We start from the raw sequence: 23,379 nt of genomic DNA, 5'->3' as shown, positions 1-23,379 counted from the left end.
TCGTGAAGTGATTTTTTTTGACTCGTTGTGGTGTTATAAAATGCTGAGGTGTTGCTGTGCTTCGAAGCGCGATCGCGAGCCTCGGGGATGGAACGGTCGACACGAAAGTTGCGGGCTGTGCTGCGGCGCCGCGACCTGTTCAGGCAGCGCCCAATAGCTGCAGGACTACACGGTTGCCATAGAACATAACACTTGATGTATGCAAAGTGAAATTTAATGCCAAAATCAAGGTGGCTAAACAGTAACGCTACTCAAATGACCATAGGGTGAACCTGCGCCCCGGGGACTGAAACGGGTAGGCTGGTTGGGCTATGCGACCGTTAGCTTGAAGTTGCTCAACTGTTGCCGTGACTACAGTCGTTCGTACAACGCAGCCTGGGATTACAAAAAATAATAATTTTAGCATTAAAACGGGAAAAAAACGCCACAATTACGAAGCCCTTAAATTTGATAAGTTTTAGCAGTCCGTCGTGTACGTAGTTACCGTGCTGACCGGGACTCGACTGGGCACTTGGGCATTCGTAGCGGTAGGGGGATTAGTTCTGCGGGCCTGCCTTCGCCTTGTCCGCGCCTCCTCGCCCTTCCGCGCGCGCAGGCGCAGACTGGTCCCGGTCAACCCTGACAAAGTAATCAAGAGAACAGACGGGCTGCTAAAACTTTCTAATGTTAAGGGCAGTTTTGTTGTCAGTGTTGCGTGCAGCCGCAACACTGACCTGTTGAAAGGAACACAACCTGTTAGGCCTGTTGAAAGGAACACAAGCGCGGCTTACTGTGTGCTGTGCAGAAAACAGTTTTCGCTGAGCAACATGGGAAGAAGGGCTTTGACAAGTAACACAGAAGGTAAGAGCACAGACTTGCTGCAATAGGAGCTGCGACACCCTCTGTAGTTTTATTTTTGTGGCAAGCAAGCCGCTGCCGGCCATTGTGCAAACCACCTCCGAGGTGTCAGGTTCTGCGCGGCCTTCCTCTGCTTCAACTGCAGCTATCTTCATCCAACCCGAGCATGCAAAAGTGGTCACAAATGCTGAGGTGATTTAGTATCTGAATGCTGTTATGACGCACGCATCATACCGTGCTGCCTCGGCATCGGCTTCTCTCTTCCTTTTGATGTTCCCATCGTTAGCTATAGCTAAGAAAGCGCAGCTTGGGAAAGACAAGGTTGGATATACCGTATTTACTCGCATAATCCTCGCACTTTTTTTTCGGAAAAGTCAATGCGAAGTTAGGGGTGCGAGAATTACGCGGAGAAAAAAAAATACGGTGCACAGTGTTGCCAATTTGCCTTCTGCCAATTCCGCTAAATGCAGCGGTCGTTTTTTGTATATGTAAGCTCAGTGTTGCCAACAGCAATTTCTTTTTATTTTATAATTTACAACGTAAACAGTATCCCGTCGATCAGCGATCCTTTGCTTTCTAGCGCGCGCCCTACCTCGTTGTCGTCATGTGCGTGCCCTACTTGTGAAGCTCGACAGTAACGCACGTTGAAGTCAGTGACGCCGAAGTGCCTGCCTGCGGCGCGGTTGCCGTGTTCGATCGCGTACTCTATCGCTTTCAATTTGAAAGCGGCAGTGTAGCTGGCGTTCTTCCCCATGGCAAAGCGGCACCAAGCACAAAACAAAGAGATCAAAAAGTTCTCAAAATGGCAGCGAGCTATCCACCACTGACGCGAGTGACTCACTGACTGCTGCTGCTCAACGACGGCGACACGACGACACGACAGCGGGCTGCGCGAACGTAGTCTAGTTGCGCGCACGCGAAACTGGCTCAAGTACAGTGTGAGTAGCGTGTGGGGGCGCCTGTTAAGGAGTAGCCATGCAGGTTGTTAGGGCGCCTGGATGGCCTTGGATACACTGCGCTCACCGCCGAACGGAGAGGCGGCGGGAGAGGGCGCGCGTTGGAGAGCGCGTGCACCATGCGGGCTTCGCGAGCAGGCAACTTTCGCCGCTGCAAAGTTGGGGGTGCGAGGATTATGCGAGGAACCAAAAAATCCAAGTTTTGGTGGCTCACATTAGGGGTGCGAGGATTACGCGAGTGCGAGGATTACGCGAGTAAATACGGTACAATTGTTTATGGCCTCGCACCATTCTTTAAAAGAATCCTCGTTGGAACTGAGCCAAGTGTCGCACCTTGTCGTGGCGTTTGACGAGTCGTTAAAGTTGCACAAAAGGTGCAGATGGATGTGTTGGTTTGCTTTTGGTCGGATGCAGAGGAGTGTGTGAAAACGTGCTACCTGACGTCTTACTTTCTTGCTTGCACATGGGCCAAAGAATTCATGTCCTCATTTAAAAGTGCCACAGATGGACTCTCACAGTCTAAAATTCTTCAGGTATGGATGGATGGGCCAGACGGAAATGTGAAATTACTTCGCGAGATCAGGCAAGAACTCTGCCATTCCAATGATGCCCGACAGATCCTTGAAGTGGGAAGCTTTGGCCTTCATGTTGTGAATGGCGTGTTAAAAACTGGACAGGTGACAACAGGGTGGCAACTCGTAGAGTTTCTCCCGGGCTATGTAGAATTTGTTAAAATGTGTACCTGCGAGACATGCTGAATAATACCCCTGTCACACGGGCACATTCAATCGCGATTGAAGTGAATCGCGATCGAGTTTTCGAGCGCGCTCGACGCACTGCCGCTGCTGCACGGCACGTTTCAATCACGATCGAGAAGTTGCACCGGTTGCACTCGTGTACGCCAGATGGCGCTAACAATGTACTTGCGGCCGGCGGCTGTTAACTTCGCGCGGTCGTAGGTATACATAACTATGTAAATGTTACCGCACGCTTATTTGGGTCAAGTTATTTGACACAATTTGTGGCGTTAGTTCAAGTTGTCACCTTCTGTGCCATTCCTGAGCGGGGACAAGAGTATCGCCGCTTTCGTTCGATTGCGCTTGGGTGCCTCGATCGCGCTTAAGAAACCAGGGTTGAGTTCGAGCGGGATCGAGCCCTATCGCAATTGAAACTGCCGTGTAGCAGCGCCCAATCCGGATTGAGCTCGATCTGGATTGACACAATCGCGATTCAAAGTGCCCGTGTGACAGGGGTATACGCCTCAAGCTTCGCGAATGCTGCGCCGCCTGCCGCCTTTTCTCTGCGGCGTTGACGGGATATGCGCTGCGTGGCTGATACGGGCTCGTGCAGTGTTTTGGTTCTGTTTCGCTTCTTTTCGTCTTTCCGCTCCCTAAAGAAACTTGTTATGGGGACGTCTATAAGCAAAGAGTACGTTAGGTCACTTCAAAAGCAGCTGCGTCTTTGTAGAGTACGTGATTGCCTGCAAGAGCTACCCGGGGACACGGTAGCAGCACATCACCCCTGTCACCTCCAAATACGTCAGGCACAAATGAATTCTGCTGTCACCTCGTTTAGACCTGATACTGGCACAGTGAGTGTTTTGTTTAGTTTTGCTGCGCAGACAACGAATGCGGCTTTGTTTCGAATATATACGTCCGAAAAATATGTTTCGGGGATGTGATTAGCCAATCCTGGGAAATAACTTATGCCTTTTATAAGAATATAAACCATGTGGAAATGTTAAGTATATTCCAAGCCTGTACGTCGTTAAATATGTGCCCATACACGCCTTACAGCAAGAACCAAGGCAATTTAATATGAAACCACGGAAAAATACATGCTGTGCAAGTGGGGAAGAAACATTATATGTAGCTCTAACGGAAATGAAAAAAAAATAGTGCAGCTTCTGAGATGTTAAAGATGTTTGTCGAAACTTAAGGGCTCACCAGACTATACGCGAAATGCACTGCTATTTCGCGAGACATAGGTGGGGGGTAAGGTAGGGGGATGCTGTATACAAATGTGGAGTGGAATCAAGCAATGAACGTTTTAGTAATCACACACACAAATCTCACGTTCACTGTCGTTTTGTTTTGCGACTTTCGGCTGATGCATTTTTAGAAGTATACAGGGTAGGCAGGTCGCAAGTGATGAAAGGTGTTGTTGGAAGAGCGTGGTACCTGATAAGGCCCTCTGATTTCAGTTTCTCCTTTATTCTGCAGGCTCCCTGTGCCAGGTGACAATATTTTGAAGAAGCGTTTAGTCGCGGACGCCGATTATATTCTAAGCTCGTCTGTGCGCTGCCCGCCGAGGATACATGTAGCAGATGTATGTTTGCGGGCGCTCACCTCACGACAAGACGACTCTTTGCTGTGTGCTGATCCCCGAGTATAATTCTGCATTATTCATCGTACTTTCGTTGGATATTTCCGAAATTAACACACACTGGCTTGTGAATGGTGGGGATCAATATCTGAGGTATATTATTGGCAAAAGTAATTGGCGTGCTGTCAGGTATGAGTGTTCTGCTGGATATGTAAGCGCACAAAACTGATTTACATCGTAGTGTATACCCGTAGCATGAACATCTGAGGAACCGGTGGTTACGGAGACACTGCTAGTAAATTCAGGGCAGTGTAACTACAATCAGCTCCATGCATACGCCGGTTCCGCGATGCTGGCCTGTGACACACACCTGGCGCTTATACAGACCGAATATACCACACTAAGATTGCGTCAGAAACATTTAAACTCTCGTAAACACACCCCATTTGCGAACAGAGTGACTGCTTCACATAAACATGGATTTTAAACGCCCGCAAACGGTAAATCTCAGTCATGAACATGCCGCAAAAGTAGTGGTGACAGTGGGGAGTGAAACGGAGACTCCCGCGCCTGCTTTCAAAATGGGCCGCTAGGGGGATTTCAGTGGCGCCCCTACAGGCCGCGCTCGAGGCGTGTAAGCACGCATCACCGAGAGCAACATCTGCCCTTGAAGTGTTGTGTTGCGCAGGGGCTTGAAAACTTGTGTAATTTTGAGGCCTCTTGAGGTTCTGCCGTAGCTAAAGATGTACGTTGAGTCGTGTCGAAACGAGAACACGTAGCAACTGCCTAGCGCCAGTTACGGCGTGGTGTAAAAAGCCATCCATGATCCCCTGCTGCCTGGAAGCTAGCCTTCATGCTTAGTGTCGCAGAGGAACTGCAGCCATTCCTGGCTCAGTTCCAGACTGATCGATGTTTCCATTTCTCGGTACAGTGTTGGAAGATCTTTGTGATCGTTAACGAGTAGAATAGTACAGAAAGAAGTGATATGATGGCCCTGCACAGCCCGGTGAAGTTGATAAAGGTGCACATGGACCAACCAGCAAACGTTCTTGCAACACCCAAGATTGACCTTGGCTTTGCCACGAGGAATGCACTCCAAAAGGCGCTGAAACTTTCAGATTTGACCGATGGTTCGATTGATTGATTGTGGGGTTTGACGCGGCGACGCAACACAGGTGATGAGGCGCGCCGTAGTGGAGGGCTCCGGATTTATTTTGGCCACCTGGGGATCTTTAACATGCGCCGAAATCTCGTACACACGGGCGATTTCGCTTTTTGCCTCCATCAGAAAAGCGGCCGCCACGGCCGGGAATCGAACCCACGACCTCGTGCTCAGCAGCACAACGCCATAGCCACTGAGCCACCGCGGCGGGTGGCAGATTTGACTGTCCTTGCATTCCGAAGGGACTGTGCCACTTTCGTAAAGAACTGCGCCAAAAAGATTGCAGAAAGGTCGCCATTGAAGTTTTAACAGACGATGGGATCGTCATGTCTGGATACCGCGTGTGCGCTGATTCCTGAGCTCAGCCAAAGGCGTTTATGCACTTGAAAATTTCAACAGAATATCACTGGATGGCTGGAGTGGAAGCAGATGTGCTTTGCGGTCGTTCAAGCACGTGTGCTCTTTAAAGGAGCCATGAAGAAAGACAGAAATTTGTGTTATTCAAAAGATTTCGTGTTTTATAGTGCCCCCAGCGCTTGTCCGAATGCAAACGTTGCTTTATTCACTGAGAAATTAACGAACGTTAAAATTTTGATTTTCCCGCTAAATCGTGCGTTTTCTGCAATCTAAATCTAAATCTGCAATCTAAATCGTGCGTGGTCTGCAGTGACATCACAGGGCCTTGTATACCGTTGTTAACCTAGATGGCGCCACCACACTGCGGCAAGCCGTTTTCTGCCTTTGGTTTGTTTGTGAACATATTTGTACCTGGCTTGTTTTGTTCATGGAGACAATCGTTCCGTGAAACATGGTGCTCGCTCGACAAATACGGTCACGTAAGACATCGTCGCTTGCGTCAATCGGCCAGTGTCGTCTGAAACAACCCCAAAGCACTGCAGTCCTGTGCAGCTAAACCAAGCATAGTGCGCGCAGTACCAACAACAGCAGTACGAAGCGGTACTTCTATGTTTACATGTGCTTTCGTAACTTCCACTGTTTTTCCCACCATTCTTAGGGCTTTAATAAGAATGACCCTAAATTTAAGTGCAAATAGCTCGTTCGGCAAGCCTATAAGCTCTGCCTAATTTGCGTTTGCTTTTGCCGCCCTCCGCCAATTGCAGAGCTGTCTGATATGACATCATAGGTTCTCTTGCGGGAAATGAGCTAGTGGGTCGCATGGCCATTCCATTTTTTTCCTAACTATGTAGATTATTTGAGCAAAGTTTACGTTAAAAGGGCTGTCAGTGTGATTCTAACGAGGCAATCGTTTGAACGAACTAAACTTGTGTTTTCTCTTCATGGCTCCTTTAACCCTTTCACTGCTGAGTTTTTTTTCTGACTGCCTCACACCCCCTGCCGGGTTTTTTTTTGCATGTTACTTCCACAGAGATTTTGCGCTAGTAAATCACTACAACACTGCACAACATGGAAACATTTTTATTCTTGAAGATTCCTGAAGAAGATGGGTTTTTCTTTCTTCCTCCTGCAGAAATTCCGTTCATCACGTTTCTTCCTCTTTCTGAATTCTAAGGATGTAGGGGCTCTTCCTCACTGTCTTCGCTCGACAAGCCATTTAGCTGAGCTGCTTTATCATAGCGATTTTCGGTGGAGTCGGAATTCATCGAAAGTTCTCGAATTTCTTCGTCCATCAAAGCGCCGACGCTCGTGACATAGTTGCCACCATTGCAGTCCTGCTGAGACGAAGGCGAAGCGACGCGAATGGAGGAACATGTGTTCAATCTGTTGTCTAAAATTTCACCTACAAATTTTATGCGTTTGTGTGAACTCTCCATAGATGGCGTGACATGCCCGTAAATTTTTTTTTTTCATTAAGTTATTTCTGAAGTGGTAATGAGTGCCTTAATACGGCAAAATGAGTATATGCGGGAGTAGCAGGGGGTATGCATGCATGCCCGCCCGAATTATTTCGGGAGTGGCAGTGAAAGAGTTAAAGCCTCTACGCAGGCAGCACTGAAAAGTTTTTACAGAAGCACGCGTCGGCTGGACGCCCTTTGGGCAAGCGTCTGTAGCTCAAACAAGGACCTGTTCCCTTTTTCCAAGATGATTCTCTCTCTTTCGCACGGAAATGCATCTGTTGAGCGGGGATTTTCCATCAACAAGGACTGTCTTGTCGAAAATGGGAAGGAACAATCTCTGGTCACCCAATGAATTGTCTTCGACGCCGTGTTGTCAGCTGAAGGAGTTGTCAGTATGTAGCTAACCAAGAGGATGCTTCAAATGGTGCATGGGGCGATAAGCTGTAGAGGATGAGAAGAGAAAGCTAATGCATTGAGGAATCGGCAGGAAAGGAAATGTGCCGCCGCTGCTTTGGAGAAGCTTTAGCTCAAAAAACAAAGGGGTAATAGCTGATGCCGGATGCAGGTGTACCTTATCCAAACCAAAATAGACTGTTTGAAGCAGTGAAATACAGCACTGAGGCATTGTGCACGAGCTGAGAACGTGGCAGTGCGGTTTTAGCATATTTTTCGATATTTTATTTGCTGTGAATTTTACTAACCACTCTATTCTGTTTACTTCTTGAATGATATAAGTTACTCGTTACCATTCAAACCGTATTATGCCGTATTTATTTATAACATGCTTTTTTGAGTGAGAGCATCTGGCGACATGGTGCCAGCCTGTCTTGACCTAAGACAAAGGTTTGTGTAACTCAGGGAATTTAGCTAGTGGACTTGGGGGGAAGACCTGGACAACTTGTGAAATTTGAAAATGTCAACTTGGTAGACACTCTGAGTGCTGTTTTAGGGGCTCCCTGGGGACTACATTTTCCTCTCCCTTTTTTTGCCTCAAATATGCAGGTGCGTATTAACTGCAGGTTTGTGTGGTGTGCTGATAGGCTTTTGTGGCACTGTGTCTAACGCAGAAGTTGCCTTTTGAAATGGTTTCGTCACTGTGTTATACAAGAAGCTACTCAGTAAGGTCTTCCCTTAGTCCCACAAGCTCACTCCTTAGGCTCGTTTAAATGTGCACCTGTACACTTGTGTGTGTCTCTTGTTTCGTAGCATCTGTGACACGTTCTCAAGTTGTGCCAGTCTGTGCACTCATGATTAAACGGGCTGTCAAAAGATTGTTCTCTACATGCTAGACCTCCCTCTGCTGCGTCTCTAGTTGTCTTCCGAGCCTGCCTAGGCCTCGGTTCACATCAGAGGAACCTTGAGGCTTGTGCGGAGCGAATCCCCTGGCGCTTCAACTCAGCCCGGCTGTTGCCTCCTCTGTGCTGCTTCCCCCCCCCCCCCTTCCCCCAGGAGGGCTGGTCGTCAGCGCCCGCACCAGTGGCCAGTGGCGGCAGCACTGCTGGCTCGGCAGTCCATTATGGGGGGCCAGTCTCGGGTGAAGCCTACTGGAACACGCATCATCAGGTGGGTACAGTGTGCTCTTCTGCTGTCTCTTTGCCAGCTGAAGTCATTTGGCTTGTGGCATTCAAAGAAGCAGTCACGTTGCTTGTTCAAGCACAGAGTTACGTAGCGTTTCGTGCTCATGGCCGTGCTAGGTGTATTAGCGCTTAGTACACAGCTCCTGCATCGAAGTCGCTTGCTCGTCACAAGTGGAAGATGCCCAGCCCCATCTCTTCGAATGTCATCCTTGAGCTGACTCGGCGGGACCTTTGTCTTCTTCACAGAATGGGAATGCAGACTGGTCGGCTGTCTTCTTGGCGCATTCTGATAGGCTGGCAATAAAGGTCCTCCACTTAGTGGCCGCTCCTTCAACTGATGGCTCTGGCGCCTGTGGACATTCCAGTTCTTGAAGCAGATGAAGATATCATGGTATATGACGTACATGTACCAGCATGTGGAGCGAATGGTGTACTTGTTAGCAATGCCTAATAGTTATGCTGGCCAATTCCCCCATAATTCTGTTGTACACACCGCACAATTGTGGGCAGGGGACATCAACGTGGATGTTTGCGCTGCCGTCATACCGTTTTGCCTGTTGGATGGGTGGTTTGTACAACTGCTTTTGCGCAATTCAGTCCGCCGTTTTTTGTCTGCACGGCCGTCACCCCTTGTTTTGAAGGTGTTTTAGACGGCTAGAAGTATGTAATCTTTATCATCACTTTCCAACAAAGCAAAAAGCAGACATCTGAGCCGACGACAATGTGGTCTACTTTGTTCCTAACTTCAGGCTCTAAAAAACAAAAAACAAAAGACTAGCGAGTAGGAAAAGTGTTCATAGTTAAAAGCTGTTTTGAAAGTCGTACCAAAAGCGATACGAAAATTGTGCCATCAACGCAGGCCCATTGTACCCAATATGATGCAAGAGAATTTGAAGCAACGGTAAACAGTGGGCAGGCCTCAAGCACTATAACAAAGAGACATTTTGCTTGGGCATCATTTTCTGAAGAAGAAAATGGCCAAGTGTAGGACAAAAGAGGGTAATACTCACTGTTCGGGTGAAATGGTGCTGGTGGGAGGGCACCGCGCGAGCTCCCGGGTGCTGCCATTCTTCTTGAACTGCTAGCAAACCCCTTGTGGCGCCTATCTTGACTACGCACTTGAGAAAACTCCGTCAGGGTATCGAAAATGATAATTTATCATCCCTTTCTGGCTTCTCAAATACCGTGTATCAAATTTGGTACACTGGGCATTGGGGAAAGTGCGCACGCAGGCACGCACGCACGCACACACACACAAACTTTTTCGGTTTTTCTCCGTTACGTTTCGTTTTGTTCCTGCCAAACAATACCTTCTTTTTTCCGTTTTTCTGTTCTGGTTTTCGTTATGTTCCGACAGCCTGGTAATGAGGCGCAGGGGCAACTTGCATTGTCGTTCTCAAGTTATACCCGAGTGTAGGGGGAGTATTGCTGGATGGTGGCAGTCGAGTTTAGGCGCTCTGTGAGTGCGTTTTCTGTGGGTGGAAGCCACCATGGTGGCCTGACCGGAGGCCTGTTGCAGCAGCAGCAGCCCCTGGGTGAAGAGGCGGTGACTGGGGGCGGTGCCGTGCAGCAGCAGCAGCCCTGGAGCCAGGAGGCAGTTCCCTCCTGGCCCCCTGAGGGAATGGTGGCCCCACCCCCCACCGGGGTGGGTGGTCAGGGCCAGCAGCAGTACCCGGCGCCCACCTCGTGGGAGGGTGGCCAGTGGGCACCAGAGCAGGCGTACAGCCACTGGGTGAGTGCTGAGGAAACTGTTACTTCTTTATAAACTGTTGTTGTGTTTCTGCTGAGAACGGCCGCCATTGTTTAGTCGAAATCTCAGTATGATAAGATCTGCTACTCACGGAAAGTGTACAGAATTTATTTTTTGGCAATGCTGTGTGAAACCTATGCTGCCGCAAACACACATTCAGGTTTGCAAAAAAAGTATAATTCCAAAATCAGGCCTTGAAAGATATATAGGGGGCACCAATTCAGTGTTGTGCTTACTCGCGTAATGATGGCACCCTAAGCTCGTCGTGATAATTGTGTTCTGGCTGTTGATGATGGCGGCTGTCGAGCGGCATCTGTGGGGCTTTGTGTGGAAGCAAGGAGGGTGCGAGAGACCTGCCCCTCACATTCTCCACCGCACTTTTGAGTGTCCTCTCAGTGCTGGGTGGCCCAGCATGGGCAGATCGAATTGCCAGGTTGAGCATTCTGCCTAACAAGTGGGAGGTCCTATCAAAGGCAGATAGAAAAAGAATAGTGTCTCCTCAATACTGGCTGAAGAAAATTATTGAACTGTTTCGACAAGTTGAGTTGTACAGTCCAGCCCACCATAGCAGCGGACAGTTTTAGCATGTTAAAAAAAAATACAATCCGCTTGTTGCAGCGGTCATTTTCCCCCTCATCGGTTACAGCAAGTGGGCGCGACGGTGCGTGTTGGTCCGTCGGAGATCGCCGGCGCGGTGCTTGGGTGATTGTGGCCGAGGGAAGCCGTTGTGTGTGTGCAGATTGCTAAAAGACCTCCCCCCCCCCTGCTGCCCCCCTCCCCTTGCACTGCCAGCCTGGCCCTGGCGGTGGGAGGACAAGGGGGGCGGCAGAGAAGGGCCCTCCTCTCCCCCCAACACCAACCAACCACCGAGGTTTCAGGGGAGAGGAAAGCCAAGGCTCGGGGAGCAGGATGCGGAGGTGTCCCTGCGGGTCGTGAGGAGTCATCTTCGACGGCAGCGTAGTGGGCTCAGGCATGAGGTAAAGACGACGGCAGGACGACGCTTTCTTTTTTCCCCTCATGTCTGTGCCCACTCTGCTGCCATTGAAGATGCCTAAACAATACCACCTTGCCCTAATGTCAATCCTTGTGCATAGTTGGTTGGTGTGTGCTCTGCACCTTTGCATTTGGTTAAGTGAATGCTGGGTGGAAACCGCCACCTGCTTTGAAAACAGCCTTCTTGTGCCCGTTATGATAATTGTCAGTGATAGCAGTGACTGTTCGGTGGCACTTGAGTGTCGTTCTGTGTGCGGTAGAACAGAAACAATGTTTGGTAGGAGGCAATGTAATGGGTTGCGCGCTTTACAGTACAGTGCTTTGCCTCGGCCAATTCAGGAGTCTGCTGGGAAATGTGGCTTGTGTGGTGGGAAAGGGCCGCAGTTGTGCGAGAGCCCTCGAGAGCTGGAACGGGGGCCAAGAGGAAGCATTTCAAGAGTGTTCACAATGAAATCACACCCTTCTTGGGCTTTGAAGTAGAGCAAAAGTACAGCACAGCATGCCCACCGTGCTTAGCGGCCAAGCTGTAGCAGTGGCATTCGCTGCCTGTTGCTCCTGTGGTTTGTCCGTGGCCGCCCTGCTGCATTGGCGGCCCACTCGTGCACAGGCAGCAGCGGCAGCATTTGTGGAGGTAGAGGCCGGTGGTGAGCCATGATTCGACTTGCATCGTTACGAAACCATGCCAGTGCAGTCGTGCACTGTTTCTGTTGAGACTCAGATGCTGGTTTTTATCGAACTCGTGATGGTGATAGTGGGGCACAAGCCAGGCACATCTACTTGTTTCACAACATCCTCTCCTGCGCAACAATGAACGAGCATGGTCTGTGGCCATGCTTTCAGTTAAACGGACGGACAACCGATTTTTTTCGCGTACGTATTTACTCGCGTAATCCTCGCACTCGCGTAATCCTCGCACCCCTAATGTGAACCACCAAAACTTGAATTTTTTGGTTCCTCGCATAATCCTCGCACCCCCAACTTTACAGCGGCGAAAGTTGCCTGCTTGCGAAACCCGCATGGTGCACGCGCTCTTCAACGCGCGCCCTCCCCCGCCGCTTCTCCGTTCGGCGGAGAGCGCTGTGTATCCAAGGCCATCCAGGCGCCCTAACAACCTGCATGGCTACTCCCTAACAGGCGCCCTAACACGCTACTCACACTGTCCTTGAGCCGGTTTCGCGCATGTTTCGCGTGCGCGCAACTAGACGGTGTTCGCGCAGCCCGCTGTCGTGTCGTCGTGTCGCCGTCGTGGTCCTGTCATTGAGCGGCAGCAGTCAGTGAGTCACTCGCGTCAGTGGTGGATAGCTCGCTGCCATTTGGAGAACTTTTTGATCTCTTTGTTTTGTGCTTGGTGCCGCTTCGCCATGGGGAAGAACGCCAGCTACACTGCCGCTTTCAAATTGAAAGCGATAGGGTACGCGATCGAACACGGCAACCGCGCCGCAGGCAGGCACTTCGGCGTCACCGACTAACGTGCGTTACTGGAGTAGGGCACGCACATGACGACGAGACGAGATAGGGCGCGTGCCAGAAAGCAAAGGCGGCAATTTCATGATCGCTGATCGACGGGAGACTGTTTACGTTGTAAATAATAAAATAAAAAGAAATAGCTGCTGTTGGCAGCACTGAGCTTACCTATACAAAAAACGACCGCTACATTTAGCGGGATTGGCAGACGGCAACTTGGCAACACTGTGCACCGGATTTTTTTTTTTTTCCCGCATAATTCTCGCACCCCTAACTTCGCATTGACTTTTCCGAAAAAAAAGTGCGAGGATTATGCGAGTAAATACGGTATATGTTCTCTAGCTCACATGAAAGCCAGCGTTTCATATAGGCCGTAACCACAAGCAATTTATAAACAAATTCGCAGAGGTCAGATCAGATTAAACTTTATTGTTGCCACAAGTGGGACCGTTTTCAGGTCAACTTCAGTGTCCTTCCGGCGACGGCAGGATTCATGTAGATCTCTGCGGCGTCTTCGGCCACCTGGGCTAGTGAGACCTGGGTCATAGGGTCTGTGCTGAGCAGCGCGGCCTCCCACTCAGAAATAATTTTACTTTGGCACCAAAATTTCTGAAATGTGAAGGGTGGCAGTTCGTAGTGTCGAAACTTGACACTACAATATGTGTCCCGGTCACGTGATCTGCAGACCTAGCAGCTACTGTAACTGCTAAAACGTTTATTTACTTATTGAAAACCTTTTAACACAAGTATTTGTAGAAGTTTCAATTGTATATGTATTTTTAAACATTCATTTGAAGATTTTTAATAGCATCCTCAATTAACCACACCAGTGCGCACCGGTGTGCACCGGTGCGCCTTTTTATCCTCGATAAACTGGGGCGCACCGTCGCGGGGCAGTTTTTCGTTCCCCCTCGCGCACCGTGAGAGTTGATGGTGCGACGGAGTGCAATCCTGAGATGCATTGCGGACGACGCTGGCGAAACGGCTTCCTCCGCCGTCTGCTGCAGCAACGGCGCATCGGTATAGTGAATTGTAGCATCAGTGCACTCGTGTGAAGGTGGAACGGACTGTATATTGTTGTTGACAAGCATGAATTTCTTGCGAATTAATCAGACAGCGATGCGACGGGCTGTAGTGGACCTGGAGGAGCCCGAATGGGGAGCATAAAAATGAAATAGACTTCATATTATGCGATAACCCTGGCGTCGTGCAGGATGTGGAAGTGCTCGGAAGGGTAAGGTGTAGTGACCACCGTATGGTAAGATCTCGAATTAGGCTAGATTTGAGGAGGGACTGCAACAAGCTAGTACAAAAGAAGCCGATAAATGAGCTAACAGTAAGATGTAAAGCAGAAGAATTCAGGATCGCGCTGCAGAACCGATATTCAGCTCTTAACGATGAAGCCGAGCTTACGACACAGGAAGCCAGCGACAACCTTACACGCATTATCACGGAGTGTGCAGTAGAAGTCGGGGGACACTATGGCTAGACAGGATACTGGTAAACTTTCACAGGAGACGAAAGATCTAATCAGGAAACGGCAAACCATGAGAATCTCCACCGCAGCTGACAGAATAGAACTAGCCGAGCTCTCGAAGTTAATCAATAAGCGTAAGACAGCTGACATACGGAAGTACAATATGAAGAGGATCGAATACGCTGTAAAGAACGGAGGTAGCCTGAAAGCAGTGAAGAGACGTCTTGGCGTGGGGAAAAATCAGATGTATGCACCTAAGGATAAGGAAGGCAATGTCATCACAAATAGGAATAAAATAGTCACAGTGGCCGAGGAGTTCTATAGGGATCTGTGCAGTAGCCGGGACATACAGGATAATGCCGAACGAGACAGTAGTTCAGAGGAGAAAGACATTCCACCAGTAACGACCGAAGAAGTAAGGAAGGCTTTGAAAGAAATGAAAGGGGGCAAAGCACCTGGTGACGATCAGATAACAGCAGACCTCTTGAAGGATGGCGGAGAAATTGTACTTGAAAAACTGGCAAACCTGTATATGCAATGCCTAATGACCGCAAGTGTACCGGAATCTTGGAAGAATGCGAACATCATCCTAATCGATAAGAAAGGCGACATGAAGCACTTGAAAAATTACAGGCCGATCTACTGTCAGTCGTCTACAAGGTACTTACCAAGGTAATCGCTAACAGAATTTCTTCAACCTTAGATTTCAGTCAACCTAAAGAACAAGCAGGGTTCCGTAAAGGTTATTCAACAATGGACCATATTCACACGATCAATCAGGTGATAGAGAAGTGCGCTGAGTATACTGAACCCCTATATATAGCCTTCATAGATTATGAGAAAGCATTTGACTCAGTCGAAACCCTAGCAGTCATTCAGGCATTACGTAACCAGGGGGTAGATGAACATTATGTAAGTCTACTAGAGGATATCTACAATGGGTCCACAGCTACCATCATCCTCCATAAGGAGAGCAGTAAAATACCTATAAGGAAGGGTGTCAGACAAGGAGACACAATCTCTCCAATGTTATTCACAGCATGTTTACAAGAAGTATTCAGAACGTTGGATTGGGAACAGGTGGGAGTAAGGGTTAATGGAGAATACCTCAGTAACCTCAGATTTGCTGATGACGTTGCCTTGATAAGTAACTCGTGGGACGAATTGCAAAGCATGCTTTCCGCGCTAAACGAACAGAGTAGAACCGTGGGCCTGAAAATTAATATGCAGAAAACTAAAGTAATGATCAATAACCTCGGGACAGGTTATTGATCAATAATGATCAATAACCTCGGTTTGAGATAGGTGGCGAAGCAGTGGAAGTGGTGAGCGAATATATCTACTTAGGCCAAGTTGTGACCCCAGATCCCAACCATGAAGCAGAGATAATTAGAAGGATAAGAATGGGGTGGGGTGCATATGGCAGACATTCTCAGATAATGGATAGCAGCCTACCATTGTTGCTGAAGAAGAAAGTGTATGACAGCTGCATTCTACCGGTACTCACCTACGGGGCAGAAACCTGGAGGCTCACTAAGAGGGTTCAACTTAAATTGAGAACGACTCAGCGTGCAATGGAGCAGAAAATGATAGGTGTAACATTAAGGGACAAGAGACTCAGCGTGCAATGGAGCAGAAAATGATAGGTGTAACATTAAGGGACAAGAAGAGAGCGGAGTGGGTCAGGGAACAAACACGTGTTAAGGACATATTAGTAGAGATTAAGAAAAAGAAATGGACGTGGGCAGGGCATGCAATGCGAAGGCAAGATAACCGCTGGTCATTAAGGGTAACAGAGTGGATCCCTAGAGAAGACAAGCGCTGCAGGGGGCGGCAGAAAGTTAGATGGGCAGATGACATCAAGAAGTTTGCAGGGATAAATTGGTCACAGTTGGCACAGGACCGAGGTAATTGGAGAATAATGGGAGAGGCCTTTGCCCTGCAGTGGGCATAGATAGGCTGCTGCTGCTGCAGTTTGTCCTTGATCAATGCACCGTGCCGGTGCGCACTGTCGTTGGGCACCATGCACCGTGCCGGTTTTGGGGCAACCCCGGTGCGTGTTTATCGAGGATGCTATAAGACACGCCGCCCGCCGTTGCTGGGTTGCTCTCAGTGTGGCTAACTGAGCCTCCATGCCCAGAATCAACAGCAGCGTTCAGCAAACCGACCCAGTGAAGGAGCTTTGACGATTCTGCCCGAGTCAGGGGCGTTTGTTCTGCCAAAATATTTGATTTCAGTTTCCAAATACGTCAAAGGCAGCTTAAAAAAAAAAAAACCGTTGCGCTCGGGGAGAATCGAACTTCCGACCTCCACAACGTGAAGCCAGATTCTACCTATCGTCTATCCCAGCAGACGGTGCATTCTAGCAAAACAGACTGTTGAATTAAAAAAACACAAAGGAATAAGAAAGCCTGTGATTCACACTTTTTTTAGCTTGGGACAAGTTTTTAAATATCGTTTTTCATTTCGCATACAGACAAAAGTATGTTGCCGTGCTAGTGTGTGTCATGGTTGCCAGCATTGTTTTTAGTAAGACACATATGGCTTGCAGAACTAAAAAATTCGATTTAAAAAGTTCTAGGGCGTTATCAGCAAAACCGTTGCTCGTCAAGTGGCTTCAGTGATGCCCTTTCATTTGGGATAAAGAATATATACTTGACAAAAATCGGTTGTCTGTCCCTTTGAAGTCCACGTAAGCCAGAAGCGTTCGACACCTGGCAGCTTCCATCCCTATCGGTGGTAATGGTGTCTTGGCTTTGGTGGACCCATGAACTGAGCTACTGCAACTCCCAGGTGCAGCCCTTTTCCTGTCTTGGTTGTAGGTGTAGAAAATGTGGAAGAGAACGAGGAACAAAGTGAGAAGGAAGAAGTAGCAGCTCGGAACAGTGGCCTCCAGTCTGTCTTCTGTTCGCGCGTCCCTTTCTTAACAGTAGGTTTGGTACACCTTGCTGTCCCCTCCCCCTGTCACCCCCCCCCCCCCCCCCCTCCCCCTCCAAAAAAAATGTGGAAAAATTGCTCAGAAACACCACCTTGCTCCACTGCGAAGCCCATTTTCGAACACACTAGCCACTGTCAATGCAGTGTAGCAAGGAAGTGTGCTTTTTTTTTTCTGTCACCTCGGATTATTTCACTGTGCTCTGTATATTATTTTATTTTTGCAAATTTTTTTTTTTTGCAACTTAGGTTTTTGTCACCGCCGCCAGCTTCAAAATTGCCGTAAGAACAGAACAATAATTTTTCGTCAAAAATCGGCAATGAGAACGATTAGTGTAGGGAAGGGATCACCCGTGCATTTTTGTAGTGTAATTGAAAATGTTTTAGCAAACTCTCTGGGACATTTGGCATGGAATGACCCTATATGCAAGCTGTGTAGTGCACTGCCCTATAACCAGCAAAGTTGCGTACTTTACTGGTGTACTGGGATACTCTACAAAGTGAATTCAGATGTATGCATTTGTACTTTGGAAGAATGATCACTAGTCTAGATTAAGCCGTAATTGACATTTGGTACGGAGCCTTGTATTGTCGATGTAAGCAGTCCCACTCAACTACAGCAAGGTACTCAAAAGCTGATTTTCTCGAGTGAAAGCCAGTTCAAAGTCTTCTTAGGATTTCTTCAAATGAGAGAAAAGCAAAACGTGCATTGGCAGCCAGCAGAGAAGAAAGCTTGGAAGCACACCAGCGGCAAGTGCAGACAATGATTGTGGGAATGCCCACTGTCATCCCCAGGGGCCCTGAGCCACCCTGAGGCCCCACGGCTTTTATGCGCACTAGTGTGTGGGGTGGAATTCCATTTTCCGACTCTCTCTCGGGGTGCCTGAACTTGATGCTCCACAGTTTCCCCGCGTCTGTGTAACGCTAATGACATTCTCAGTGCTCTGTCTCTCTCTCCAATCCTGTGACGCTATGTCATCAAGTTTTCCCCCAGTAATTAAGCCGGTTGAAATTTCACCTCAAAGAGTAGGCCACTTACTGCTGACACAGGCCGTGCTACGTGGCCATTTCAAAGGCCTTCCGGAGGCCTTTGAACCAAATGTCGTATCAAGTGCTGCATTGACTATCTAGGCGACTGTCAGTTGAAAGTTGCCGTATAGCTTGGTTACCAGAGAGGCTCATGGGCATTTGTACTTGGTGCCTTGTGTTCTGTGCATTGTGTGGTGAACGGGGGACCTCCTTTGTGCCGGCAGCAGTGGCAAGTGGGGACTGCGGCGGCTGAAGGGTGGGCGGCTCCGGTCGACGCCCACTGGCAGGGGGCCGGCACCCAGGGGGACCCGGTCGAGCCCCCACTGTACCCTGACCAGGCTCCCCTCTACCAAGGCCTCCAGGACCAGGACGGCTGGGAAGCGTCGGTGGAGGACGCGGTTGTGTCGTCCACCCCGCCTGCACCGGAGTGCCCCCAGGACCAGGGTGGGTGGCAGGGTGGTGCCCAAGTGCCATTGGGGGTGCACTGCCTTGGCTCAAAGGGAATGCAGGGGGAGGTAAAAGCCGTGCTAGCAGGGGAAGTTTGCATGCCTGAGAACTGGGATAACGGCAGCAGCAGCTAATACTCTAGTTACACGGGCACACTTAGCTATGGTTCTGCCCAACTATACGCCTCGAGATTCGCGATCGCTGCGCCGCCTGCTGCCGCTTCTCCGCGGCGTTTGCGGGATTAGCGCTGCGTGGCTGATAGGTGGTCATGCAGTGTTTTGGTTCTCTTTCGCTTCTCTTTGCCTTTCCGCGCACTAAACAACTTATGGTGTCGTCTGTAAGCTAACTGCACGTTTAGGGCACTTAAAAAAAACAGCTGCGTCTTAGTAGAGCGCTCTAACGCCAACAAGAGCTACCCGGGGAGGCGGTTCTGCGCGCTTCTTGGCCGCTCTTGCGGGCGTCGGCGACGGCAGCAGCATATCACCGCTGTCACCTTCGAACACGTCAGCACAAGTGAATTCTATTTATTGTCGCCTCGTTTACTCCTGATATTGGCACTGTAAGAGGTTGGTTCGTTTTGCAGCGCAGACAACAAATGCGGCCTTGCTTCGAATATGTACGTCGTAGAAAAATATGTTTCGGGGATGTCATAACCCAATAGCTGACAAAAACTTGTGCCTTTTATGGGAATATAAGCCACCGCGAAAATGTTAAGTATACTCAAAGGCTGTGCATTGTCAGATATGTTCCCCTATCATGCCTTATAGTAAGAACCAAGGTATATGTTAATGAAACCACGGGAAAATGAATTGTCTGTAAGTCAGGAATAAATAGAATAGTCGTACGGGAATGAAAAAAAAAAAAACGAGTGCAGCTTCTAAAATACTAAAGACGTTTGTTTGAGCAAGGTAGTATTCACCAGACCAACTAGATGCGAAGTGCACTGATATTTCGCTAGACAGGGGGGGGGGGGGTGAGGAGGAGGACGCTCAACTATCGTTGTTTAGATATTCGGAACGAAATCGACGAATGAACGTTTTAGTATTCACACACACAAGCTGCGTGTTCACTTTTCGATTGTTTTTCGCCTTCAACGAACGGCTAATCACTCGGCGGACGCATTTTTTGAAGAATACAGAGTAGGCAGTTCACAAGCGATACGAGGTGTCGTTGGAAGAGTTGATTGATTGATTGCAGGGTTAAACGCGCCGACGCAACGGAGATGATGAGGCACGCCGTAGTGGAGGGCTCTGGATTAATTTTGACTACCTGGAGATCCTTAACGTGCGCCGAAATCTTGTACACACGGACTCGTTGGAAGAGTGTCGTATCTGATAAAGGTCTCTGATCTCGGTTTAGCTAGATTCTGTAGTCTCCCTGTGTCATATGACGATGTTTCGAAGAAGAGTTTGGTCACGGACGCGGATTACTCTATAAGCCCATCTTCGCGCTTCTCGTGTAGGATAAATGTAACTGATGAATCTTCGCGAGCGCTCACCTCGGCACAAGACGACACAGCATTAAATTTGTCGTCGTGTGCTGACTCCGGAGTGTAATTTTGCATTATCCATCGTACTTCTTCGGTACAATGTTTGTGAAATTTATGCCGCATTGGCTTGTTCATGGTACTGATCAATATCTGATATGTGATATTGGCAGGCGTAACTTGCGTGCTGTCAGGTATGAGTGCTCCGCTGGATTTTGTAAGTGCACAAAGTCGATTTACATCATAGTGTGTATGGCCGCAACATGACCATCGGAGGAAACACTGCTTACGGAGACACTGCCACTAAATTTCAGGGCAGCGGAATTGCAATCAGCTGCATGCAAATGATGGCTTCGGGACGCGGGCCTGTAACACACCCCCGGCGCTCATATAGATCTCACTAAGATCGCGTCATAAGCGTTTATACTCTCGTGAACACACCACGCTTGCAAGCAGAGTGCCTGCTCCACGTTATAAGGTATTTCGAACGCGGACAAACGGTAAATCGCTTTCTTGAACGAGCCCCAAAAGCAACGGCGACAGGGGGAGCGGGCCGGGGACTCCCGCGCGTGCTTTTGAAACGGGCCGCTGGGGGGATTTCAGTGGCGCCCCTACAGGCCGCGCTCGAGGCGTATAGTTGACCAGCTTAAGGGGGGGGGGGACTGGTCTTAGACCCATTTCGTTTATTTTTCAACCAATCTTAATAAAACAAGGTGGTCTTACTGAGTTTTCTGAGCTGATTTCAAATATGCAATTATTTTTCAGCTCCGGCAATTAGTTCCTGAGATAATTAATGATAATTGTTCATTGTTCATTGCCCTAATGCAAAAAAATTGACTTGATAAAAAACAATTCTGAATGCAGGGCTATATAGTCCAGTAAATGAAGTATGAAATGTCAGAAGCATTTTGTAATTCTCGCCTCAGTAACGATTTTATAGTGCATTGAATTTCACATTGAAAGTATGGTCATCAAGCATTGATGAACTTGGCAATATAATTAATTTTTGAAAGCTAAATAAACAAATCTACATGGAAGGTTGCATTCTCTTAACATTCCGGTTCCTGTTGCCAAAAGAATTACATTTGTATCTGTACCAGAGGCAAAGATATCGAGGCCTCAAATAACCAATAGCCAAAATTTTGTACTTCGAGAAAAAGAGCATTGATGAACTTAGCAATATAATTAATTTTTCAAGGCTAAATAAACAAATCCAAATTGAAGGTTGCGTTCTCATAACATTCAGGTTCCTGTTGCCAAAAGAATTACATTTTTATCTGTCCCAGAGGAAAAGATATCGAGGCCCCAAATAACCAACAGTCAGAAATTTGTGTTTCGAGAAACAACAAAAACAAACATGGTGCTATTTACTGAAAACTTGAAGTGGGGATATATATATTTGCACTGTACAAGTGCTAGTAGGCTCCAGGCATGTAGTCCGATTGCCTTTTGTGCATGTGACGTTTCCGCAGTGCTCGTTGCACGCTGTCGTTGAGGCCTGCTTGCGGGCAGATTCTGCTGCTCGGTGCCGGTCCTTCTCGGCCATTTGCTTGGCATTGCAGAGGCCAGTATTCAGGGTCAGCTTGCTCAGAATGCCTGACGAAGTTCGCAAGTTCCCGGTATTGAACCTCATGACTGCTTCCGCTACGGCTGCTTCAGTGGCAAACAGTGATGCGTGGCGGTGTTTTGGCGCAAGGGACCATATCACGGAATGCAGGCTCTCATTGCTATTCTGTGTTTTCCCACGTTGGCAACGCTGCAGAAGCTTTCTGTCTGCCAAGCGCTCATAGATGGGAAGCAAGGCTTCGCAGACGTGTGGCGGCAAATGGTGCCTATGCTTGGGGGCAGGCTCTCCTTTGGCTGCGGCGGCATTCTGGCGGCACCAGGAGTCGGGGCCCGTGGGACAAAGGCTGGGATTGGCCTCACTGTCATTTGATGTTATGTGGTAGTACGTTGCCATCACAGCATTGTGTGTTGCCTCAACATTCCCTTTGTGTGACTTCAGCGCCCACCCATAGTAGGACGTCAGCTTCGTCACAAGGTCACCTGTGAGTTTGCCTTTGCCACCAAGGCTCTCTGATCTGCTGCCTCTGTGATTCCCAATCGCAGTGCGCAAAGATGTGCCCATGCGTTTCTCAACATGGTTTACACAGTCCTCCTTTTGAATCTTTATGTAGCCATACACATTGGACTCCAGCAGTGCAAGGTACATGCGGCTGTCGCCATCCGAAAGCACACCGAAGGCCGTGCTTCTCGAGGGACCTTTGAAAGAGAGTTAGTCCTGCCAGCACTTCCATCTCGCCAGCCTTTTTGTTCGTGTTCTTCTGGCAGCGGTGGCTCTCTTTCCATGACGGATACGACGGATCGTCATCCTTTGGCCCTCGCTTGCATCCAGTGCAGAAGTTGCTGTACACAACATAATCAAGGAAGAGCCCCGAAAAAAGCTCAATTACGGCGCCCACGCCGATGTGCGAACGATGACCGCGTGTCATCCACGATCCGTCGAAAGAAACAGCAATGTTGTTGGGGTTATCGATGTTCAGTTCGCGGTACAACTGCCGAACCGAATCCGCACTCCGTTTCAACACTTTTTCGGCTGCGCGAGTCGCCGCGGGCGTCAGCTTTTCTTTCAGGTAGCACTGCCACATTTTCTTGTGCATACCTCGATGAGAGATATTCATCGCCGCGAAGATGTCGTTCAACGCGGCTTGACGATTCCCTGTGCTCTGCATCGCGCGCGCGGCAAGGACGTTCACGGCAAAAGGGTTGATCTTCTGGCAGCCGCTCGCGCGCGACAAGCTCCACGTTGACGCGATGTCACCGCAGTTCGCGCACTCGATCATCAGTTTGACGGCAAGGCCATATTCCAGATCGCCTTTGGCAATCTGAACGTTGTCTCCGCACGTTTTACACTTCACTGCCAGCAATAGTTCGTTCACGGACTCACAACAGTGAAGGTAGTGTCAGCAGGTGGGCGAGCTGTGTCCTCACTTCCGCCTAAAAAGTCACTCTTTCTTTTCGTTGCTGCAGTAGTCTCGAGCTCCCGGATCTTTTCTTCTGCACGTTTTTTGTTCGTGAGCAACTCCGAGGGCTCAGCATCCTCGTATCACGGCGGATGCGTCCAC

At 48.9% G+C, this 23,379-nt stretch overlaps 1 protein-coding gene across 10 annotated transcripts in view; it reads left to right on the top strand.

The window, feature by feature from the left end:
- LOC144175856 (uncharacterized) overlaps window positions 1–23,379 on the top strand; it is a 229,436-nt gene that overhangs the window by 7,567 nt on the left and 198,490 nt on the right. For 8 of the 10 annotated variants that reach the window (XM_077704958.1, XM_077704935.1, XM_077704952.1 and 5 more), the window contains exons 5-7: window positions 8,547–8,660; window positions 10,194–10,406; window positions 18,546–18,765. In XM_077704958.1, coding sequence (XP_077561084.1) covers window positions 8,547–8,660; window positions 10,194–10,406; window positions 18,546–18,765 — 547 coding nt within the window. The remainder of the gene's footprint in view (window positions 1–8,546; window positions 8,661–10,193; window positions 10,407–18,545; window positions 18,766–23,379) is intronic. The other 2 variants (XM_077704906.1, XM_077704915.1) reach the window with 2 other exon arrangements.

The sequence above is a fragment of the Haemaphysalis longicornis genome, unplaced genomic scaffold, assembly GCF_048455015.1.
Source record: "Haemaphysalis longicornis isolate Haplotype H1 unplaced genomic scaffold, Haemaphysalis longicornis Haplotype H1 scaffold_1, whole genome shotgun sequence".
NCBI lineage: Eukaryota > Metazoa > Arthropoda > Arachnida > Ixodida > Ixodidae > Haemaphysalis > Haemaphysalis longicornis.
Note: the sequence above shows the minus strand (reverse complement) of the source record. Positions and strands in the feature narration are given on the sequence as shown.